General features: G+C 48.0%; 1 protein-coding gene across 5 annotated transcripts in view; it reads left to right on the top strand.

The window, feature by feature from the left end:
* The first annotated feature begins 3,262 nt into the window (after positions 1 to 3,262).
* Positions 3,263 to 9,301, top strand: part of CRTC1 (CREB regulated transcription coactivator 1) — a 53,398-nt gene continuing 47,359 nt past the window's right edge. For all 5 annotated transcript variants that reach the window (XM_060275398.1, XM_035116961.2, XM_060275397.1 and 2 more), the window contains exon 1: positions 3,263 to 3,410. In XM_060275398.1, coding sequence (XP_060131381.1) covers positions 3,282 to 3,410 — 129 coding nt within the window. In that variant the 5' untranslated portion in view covers positions 3,263 to 3,281. The remainder of the gene's footprint in view (positions 3,411 to 9,301) is intronic.

Below are 9,301 nucleotides of genomic sequence, written 5' to 3'. Positions count from 1 at the left end.
TGCATGTATCAGTGGTCCAGAACTTTGAAGAGGGATGAGATTTCTAACCAACAGACTTGGTTTTTTGTGTGGTGCCCCCTATAACTTGAGAGTTTTAAAACACACAATTTTTGTACTCCAATGAGATTTATTATTACTGTTCATTTCATTTCCATACTGGTTTATATTTTAAAGAAATAATCTTAAAATGGTTTGCAACACATTAAAACAGCAAATGAAACAATCCAGAATTAAATCAATTCAAGCTTCAAGGGAAATTTTTCAGATCCTTCTGTAAGTGACATTTTGCTTTCCCTCTATTTATTTATTTACCTACCTACCTACCTACCTACTTAATTTATAGAGCTGCCCCATAGCAGAAGTACTCTAGGAAGACAGGCTGGCGTATGAGGACCTGAGAGATCAGGGTTCCAATCCCCACTCCATCAAGAATGTCACTGGGTGACCTTGGAGTCAGCCCCAGCCTCTTAGCCCACCTCACAGGGTCGTTGTAGGGGTTAACCGTGTGTGTGTGTGTGTATTTAAAGCATGCAATCCTTGGAGGAAAAGGTGGGAATTAAATGGAAAAACCCCCCAGCTCTTCTGCTGACCTGCTTAAGAAAGCTGGAGGGGCCAGTCAGAGGGAGATGTCAGTTGCCAGTCTGGCACCCAGAGATCTCCACATGGTTGTGATGGGTAAAAGTCACCCCACTTCAAAATTCTGGGGAATTTCAAACACTGGACCCAACCAGCACAGACTGGAGCTGACTAGTAAAAATTCAACCTGTGGACACCACTTTGAGGAGGCCTGTGCAAAAGAGAGGGAAGTTACTGCAGGGAAATTGCAGCACTTGACAACAGTGTATCAAAAGGAACATAAATTGGAGGTGTAAGGTACTTCTCACGTAGCTTTGTGACTGCCTCAATCCTGCTTTCCTGGGTCTCTTTCCCTGCATTTGGGGAACAGTATGGGAGGATAAGATCTAAGTCAGTTTAGGAGGAGTATGCTTGTTCTCTCTCACACAGCGTGCCTGCGCCCGTGGAGAACGGCCTCATTGTGGGTCTACAACCACTTTGCCTCCTTTCAAACTGCAACCTCCATGCTGCAACAACTCATTGGTATTTATTTACAATAAAAATGAGTTTTGATACAGCTCTGTGAAAAGTGCCTGGGGTGTTTTCTGCCAGAGTTCCGTTCGTGATGGTGGGGCCAACAGCACTCTCCTTAAGTTCTCAGTGCAGAAGGGGTACAAAAGTGTGATTGTGCTTCTGTCACATTTGCGGCACTGAGAAAGCCTGTCCTGCCTCCTCTGTGACATTTTGGCCGAGGACTGACTCCGAGTGAAAAACAAAACATGACAAAACGCGAAAAGATGGGAGGTTTCTAGAAATAAGAACATGAGGTCGCCGCCAAAATTAGTCATGCTCGGAGTTTACACATTTAAAATAGAATTGGCATGGCTAACAAGTCCATGGATCTGACCCACTGACATTAATGGTCCATTAACTTGGGGCTAGAGTTCGTCTTAGCATTAGCCCACCGTCTCTACTCTGGAGTCAGACGCAAGGTGCGCTTTGCATCAATGAAGGAAACTGCTTCAAATACGCAGAAAGGTTGACTTGCAGAACTCCGCCACTGCATGTTGCCGTGGTCTCTTCTGATGAGATGTCTCCCAAAGAGGATTATGGGAAATTCATGGTGGTACCAGAAACCGATATCTGAAATGTCTATTTCTGTAGCCTCCATATCCAGAGAGAATTCATAGGATTTATCTGTATTTTGATCATTTTATATGTGTTTCTAATTGCTTTTTTATTTTTAAAATGGCTGTTTTGCACCATGTTATATAAACCATTTAAGAGATGCTGGGCTGCATCCAGAGTTAGCCCTGTTCAGAGATTAATGGATAGGACTAATTTAAGTCCATTCATTTCAATGGGTCTAACTGAGCAGAAATGAGTGGTTTCAATCCATATATTTATATCTATATTGTTATACTGAAGCTGAGGCTCAAATACTTTGGCCACCTCATGAGAAGACACTGCAAAAAAACTCAGATGTTGGGTAAGATTGAGCGCACAAGAAGAAGGGGACAACAGAGGATGAGATGTTTGGACAGTGTTATAGAAGTGACCAACATAAATTTGACAAAACTCTTGGAGGCAATGGAAGACAGGAGTGCCTGGCATACTCTGGTCCATTGGGTCACAAAGAGTTGGACACAACTAATTGACGAAATGACAACATATATTGTTAAATAAAATGATAAAATGTTCAGAGGCAGCCTGTCACTGAAGCAGCCCCCCCCCCGCTGTGGCTTTTCATTTTAGTGCTGTCATGGGGGGTAGACTGCTCCTGCCTGTGGAGGCTCCACTATTATAACTTAACATGCCTATCTCTTGTCAGATATGGAGCAACAAGAGCAGGGGTGTGTGTGTTGGAGGCTTAAACTAATCAAGAAATTGAGAGAGGGGGAGGTTTGATTATTGGGGGGGGGAGCCGGCCTACCAAGCAAGGAGGGCCTGAGAAAGGAGATAAAGCACTGCGCATGCGCTATGAAGCCTCCTTGAGATGGGAGGGGCAAAAACAGCTTTCTGCGCCTGCGGCGAAAAGCAGCTGGAGGGAAGTGTACGATAGAGATGAGAAAGCCCGGCGCATGCGCAATGTCACCTCGTTTCATTCAGCACCCCCCCCCCCGCCGCCGAGTTTGCTCGCTGTGGCGCTACTCGTCTCTCGCGAGCCAATCCCCTCCTCGTTTCCCACCTATTCTGCCCATTTCCAAGCTTGCGCGTGCGCAAAACCAACAGATCCCTCTCGCTTCCTCGCTACCCACCTTTTAGTCTGCGCGTGTGCGCCGCGCCTCCTCCTCCCGCAAGCCTGCCCTTCCATCCCTCTCCCTCCCTTTCTTTCTATTTTGCGCGTGCGCATTGTTGCATCCCGAGTTCTTTTCTCTCTCCGTCCGGCCCCCTTCTCGCTTGCGCATGCGCACTGAATCCGAGCCTCCGATCCGCAAGCCGTCCTCCTCCCCCCCTCCTCCCTCTATTCTGCCCGTTCCTACGCCTGCGCAGTTGCGCGCCTGTGGGCGGAGCGTGCGCAGTTGGCTGCGCCGCCTCTCCTGCCAGACCTCTCTGACTTCGCGCCTGCGCAGTTGGGGGCTTTTGCCCAGCTTTTGCTTGTTTGGTTGGCGGCGCGGCGGCCAGGTGGGGGAGGAGGGAGAGAAGGAGTGAGGGCGCGCAGGCGCACTGGTGACCGGAGCGGGAGGGGGCGGCGGCGGCGGCGGGAGGGATGCGGACGGGGGAAGATGGCGGCCTCGTCGAACAACCCGCGGAAATTCAGCGAGAAGATCGCGCTGCACAACCAGAAGCAGGCCGAGGAGACGGCGGCCTTCGAGGAGGTCATGAAGGACCTCAGCCTCACGCGCGCCCACCGGGTGAGCCCCGGGCGGCGGGGTGAGGGGTGGAGGCGCTGGGCGGACGCCCCCTCAGGGAAGGAGGGAAGCCCCTCACGGCTGCCTCAGGGGTCGCCAGGGGGGAATAGTTCTGTGAGGGAGGACGCGGGATGGAGGCGGTGGGAAGGCTGGCAGCCCCTCAGGGAAGGAAGCCTGTGCTCGCCTCAGGTCCGTGAAGGGGAAATTAAGCGCGGGGGGGGGGAAGTGGGGGTCGAGGAGGAGAAAGGAAAGAGGGAGGAGGTTGGAGGAGGGCAGGGATGGGATGGAGGCGCCTGGCAGACTGACAGAAGGGAGGGAAGCTTCAGCATCACTTCATACGTTTGCGTGCGAGGGGAATATTATGTGTTTGTGTATTTGGGAGGGGGGTCTTTGAGGGGTGAGGAAGAGGAGAGAGAGGGGAGGAGGGGGAGGAAGACACCCCCCCCCCAAGAGGGAAGCTCAGCATCACCCCATATGCGTGTGTTAGGGAAAACGTATACATACATTCAGGCATACATATACACACGCACGCGCATGCTGCCCATCTGACTGGGTGAAGGAAGAGGAGAGAGGTTGTGGGAGGAGTAAGGCCGAGGGAGGGGGGTGAGAAACGGGGTTGGGGGGTTGGATGCGCTTAGTTGACATACCCCCCCCCCACTTAGGAAGCCTTCAAGGGTGTGTGTGTGAGAGAGGTGAAATGATTGGTGTGGGGAAGTCATTGAGGGGCAAGGAAGAGGATAGAGGAAAGAGAGAAGGGGGGGAGAGGGAGGGATGGGGGATGTTGGCTGGTTGTCAGGCATCCCAGCTGACATCTCCTTAGGAAGGGGAGCCCAGAATGGCCCCTTCCTCTGTCTCTGGTGTGAGGGGGGACAATGGTAGTAGTGGGGTTTGGGGGGCTGAGGAGGAAGATGGAGGACATGGTGATGCCCTAACTGGTTGACACCCCCTTTGGGAGGTAAGCCCAGAATATCCTTTCAGAAAGGAGAGTTGAAGGACTGCCTTTTCAATTATATCCTATTGGGGAGGTTAGAGGTTGCTGAGAGGTCGACACATGGTCCCTATTTTCTCTATCCCTTCCCCCCTTCCTAAAAAGGGAATTTGAGGCAAATGGGGGTGCTTTGAATTTAGGAAACTGGTTACATACCTCATTTTTCCTCTCGTTTTTCAGGATTTTTAAAGGCAACACACAAACACACCCCATTTATGGGTGTGAGGGGAAGGGTTATTGGCAGATGTGAAGGAAAATTAGCTATTTGGGGAAACGGGGTTAAGGGGGTGACAAGATGTTCTGTCCCCCCTTCCTTTCTCCACTTCGCTAGATAGAGAATTAAGTGGCCTCAGTTTTACAACAGAGGAAAATGGGGCTGTTCTGAGGGTAGGATAAATTGGGGGGAGTGACACCCTATTTTCCTTCTTCCCCCCCCCAGAAAAGATGTTAAAAGCCTGTTTTGTGGTTTGAGGTTACAGTATTGACACGTGTGTGTGTGTGTGTGTGTGTGTGTGTGACAGAGAGAGATAATTTAGGGTGTGATATCCCCCTTCCCATTCTTCAGTAAGGGACTAAAGGACTGCTGCCCCAATTTATGGGTGTGATTTGAAGGGGGGAAGGGTGTAGCTAAATGTAGCGGGGCAGCAAACAGAACCCCCTCTCCCCACTTTCTGAATTCAGAAATGGGTGCCAGGTTGAGGGAGGATCAAGAATCGCCCTTCCTCAAACCCATGGGTCAAGAATTGAAATGGGGGATTAATTCACAAAAGGGGAAGAACTGCTGTCTCCCCTCTTTCTCCCTGCTCATAAATGTTGTGTGTGTAGGTTTAATGACCCCGCCTTCTCAAATTATAGTGGAGGGGTTTGAAAAATTAAAGAGGGGAATTAGGTGAAGGGGACCCATAGGAATGGGTTGACACTTCCTCCGAAGGAAACAAGGGGGGCAGTGACCATCCTGTCACCCAGTGCTTTGGAATTACTAAATGAAAGGGAGCAGAAGAGATATAAATAAAAACTGGGGGGAGTGAGTGGAAAGGACCCCTCCAACTACTTTCAGAGGGGGTGGTTCTTTATGTCATTTCCTTTTTCTGTCTGTGGGGGAAATGGGTTGGGTGACTCTAGCAAGCAGAGTGGGGCGACTCCACTTCCCCCCCCCCCGTGCACCCCAGTAGAAAGTCTGGGACAGAATACACCACCAGTTCAATGGAACTCTTAAACCGGGGGACAGGGGAGATAAACTTTAAAAAGATAGTGTAGAGGTAAGTGGGAACTGATGGGAGAGGGACCTGAATAACTTTCCCTTCTCTGAAGGTTTGAGGAATTATATTGTGGGGGAATATGAAAGCAGGTTAGTTGCCCCCCCTCCAATATGTGACTGTTATTGGTGCATTCCTTCTTTTTTGACAGGTAAGGGAAGGTCTCATTTCCACTCCCTTTTGAAGAATGTGGGAAAGTTGTGAAGATGCTTTCCTGCCCTGATGTATAGGGGGAGGCATTAATAACCCCCCTTCCAGTTTATGAATTGGGGACGAAAACAAACCAATGCTGCATATATGGGGTTAACTAAATTCTCCCATTATTATGCTGTGAGTGGGAGTGGATAATTTACTCCCTTCTTGTTATCTGTACAGTATAATGAAAATTCTTAAGGGAGATTAAGGAGCCCTTTCCATTTATTTGCATGTGGGGAGGTCACCATGGGGGGTTATTTTGGGGAGTGGGAACTGCTAATGAGCTCTCCTGTTCATGTCTGTGTTGAGGATTTAATGACCCATTTCTATTATCGTTATTTATTCTGCTATCCTGTATTTCCTAATCACCTTCTAAAACATTGGCTCAATGCGATTTACACATAAGATAATTAAAACAGTGAAAAATACAAAAGCAACAAATGAATCAATTCTCCCTATAAGGGTGTGGGAGAGAATTGTGAGGGAGGGGTTCTGAATTATTCTCCCAGTGCTTATGTGTTTTGTTATGGGGATATGAATAATGTTTTCCTGCATTTAAATTTATAGCCCACCCTTCCACCCAAAGGAACCTAAGGGGTGTTTTTATTTGCAGGGGGATTGTGTGCTGATTTCTAATTTAACATGGGGAATTGTGAGAGTGGGGAGTTTATGTAACCCCCTCCTCATTGTAGCTGAATATCAGGTGTTGATAAAGTTCCCTTGTGCTCATGTGAGGAAAAATTGTGTGTGTAAATTGTTGTGAGGGGAGCGGCTAACCTGTAGCCCTCCAGATGTTATAGTCCGACGACTCCCATCAGCCAAACGATGGAATCTGGAGGGCCACGGGTTAGCCACACCTCCGGTAAACAAAAGGTTTGATTCTAAATCTATGAGCATGTTTTTGTGCATGCGTTCAGAACAGGGGAAATCATTAATAATATTTACTAATTTGAGAACTTGCAGCTGTCCAGTAAAGCCTATATGAACCTTTTTTTTTTTTTAAAAAAAGAAAGCTCAGTCGGAATGAGGAGATAACATATGACTCCTGTTAGCATAGATGTTTTTGTTGGTGGGGGTGAGTCTGTTGCAGTTAATATTGTGTATAGTTGAGGAGTTATGGTGGGGGTGCTTTGCGGACTCGGTGTCTTCTCTGATTTGTGTGCTTGTGCTATGACCGGTTTTCGTAATGGCCATGAGTGCACATGGATTGCGATCAAGTTGCTGCCTCTATCCAAGAGTAGGAGGGCACAAACATTACATTTCTTCTGAAATAATGCCACTTTATTTGACCAGGTGGGGGGCCTGGATTTGAGCAGATGTGGAGCCATTAGTGCCAATCATTCTGTATCAAAGGTATCAAAGGGGTGTATTTATAAGAGGACGGACAGCTAATACACGCTGGGAAATCCCAGCTCATACTGGGAAAGGAGTTTTGTTTACTACACATCCTCATGCCTTTCTCTGTGTGTAGAGCAGCTGAAGGCCGATACGGGCTCCTCATCACAGCACTTCAGCATTGCTAAAAATGTGTGGTGTGCACAATTCTTTAATGCACCAAGTTGTCTGGTTTAGTGTGGGCTTTCTTTGCTGTTGAATTTGAATTTAGCTTGTGTGGTGTGGCTGTTATTAATAAGTAACAACGGTAATGATGGACCTACAAGTTGGCACCTTATAATTAATTTTAGAAAGTTCTCTCTTAGTAATAAGGCATTGTTGGCATTTTCTTACGAACGGTGGAAAGTTAATAGCTACCTCTAGGGTTAGGAGACTCAGTTGTACTAGAGTGTGTTAACGACTGTGCTCTTGCAAAGTTGATGGCACTGTTAACACACCAACACACCATGACAGTAGTGGCTGGCATCACCTGAGAGGTAGGTATATCAGCTGCAATAGAGAGCTCACTACCTACAGCTGCTTTCACCAACTTGCCTTCCTCCAGATGTGTTAGATTTCTTTGTCCGTCTACCCTGACCACTTCCCGCCAGTGCTAGAAATTAGCCAGGTGCCAGGCATGTTTTGCGACTGGTGCAGGTCCAATTTTGGGCAAGTGAAGATTCTGGATGCCAGGATGGTGACTGGGCAAAGCAAAATGCCACTTAGAGAAGGATCTGAAAGATTTTCCTCGAAGTTTGAATTTGTTTTATTCTGGATTGTTTGCATTGATGTTTTCATGTGTTGTAAGCTGCTTTGAGATTTGTTCTTTAAAATATAAAGTGGTATAGAAATGAAATGAATAATAATACAGTGGAACCTCAGGTTGCGAACGTGATCTGTGCGGGAGGCACGTTCGCAACCCACAGCACCGCATGGGGGGTCACAATTTGGTGCTTCTGCGCATGTGCAAAGCGCAATTTAGTTGTTCTGCGCATGCGCGAGTCCCAAAATCCAGAAGTAACCCGTTCCGGTACGTCCAGGTTTGGCGCGGTGCACAACCCGAAAATGCGTAACCTGAAGCATCTGTAACCTGAGGTACCACTGTACCAATAATAATCACCATTGGGGGGAAATGGTGCCAAGACATACCGTTGCGGTGACTGTAACCTAAGTTAGATTATATATCTGAGTTTCTAACATTGCCTCCCACACTGGCTGCCGTGAATCCAACACCATCTAGAGGACCACAGGTTCCCTCATCCCTAACAATACCCTAGTTGGCATAGGGATCATCATCAGTTGATTATGCATATGGTCTGTTTCTTGATGGAAAGCAAGGCTTGCTTTTCAGTATCCAATGCCTAGGCACCCCCTGTATTACTCGGGGTCACCCCCAAACAGACTGACTGCAGCAGGGTTGGGTGCTATCTCAAATCTTTGCAGTTAAGGGTAGAAAACGGGGCTCTTAAGAACAGGAGACTAGCCTGCTGGGTCAGATTCGTGGCCCAACTAGTCCAGTATTCTGTTCTCACAGTGGCCAACCAAATGCCTCAGTGGGAAGGCCACAAACGGGATCCGAGCACAAAAGTCCTCTCCCCTCCAGTGGTTTTCAGCAATTAGGATTCCTCAGCCTCCAACTGTAGAGGCGCAGCATAGCCATCATAGCATGAATTTGTCACTTGGATTCCCCGGGTCCCACATGTCAAGCATACAATCGTTGGCCTGTATTGGGGTCAGGTGGGCAGCCAGGTTTTTGTTCTGTTTGGGCTGCTGGTGATCATTACATCTTTTTTTTAAAAAAAATGGGGGGGGGCAATCCAGATTAAGGCACTGAGGATGAGATGACTGAGTTTGGGAGATAACATTTTGGGGCAGGAGGAGAAACGGTGAGGGTAGCAATGAAGCTCAATCTTCGCTGCCGATTGAGTGTGTGGGGGTGTCCCTTGAGAATATGTGTTAGTCGGCTGATGCAGCGTAATACCCATTTAACATATTCTCTCTAAATTCATTTTCATCTGCTGGGCAGGTTCGGCAGTCTAAGCACGCTCCCTTTAACGCTGCTGTCTCTGTCACAGGTGCTG

Source organism: Zootoca vivipara, chromosome 6 (genome assembly GCF_963506605.1).
Source record: "Zootoca vivipara chromosome 6, rZooViv1.1, whole genome shotgun sequence".
In the NCBI taxonomy this organism is placed as follows: domain Eukaryota; kingdom Metazoa; phylum Chordata; class Lepidosauria; order Squamata; family Lacertidae; genus Zootoca; species Zootoca vivipara.
Note: the sequence above shows the minus strand (reverse complement) of the source record. Positions and strands in the feature narration are given on the sequence as shown.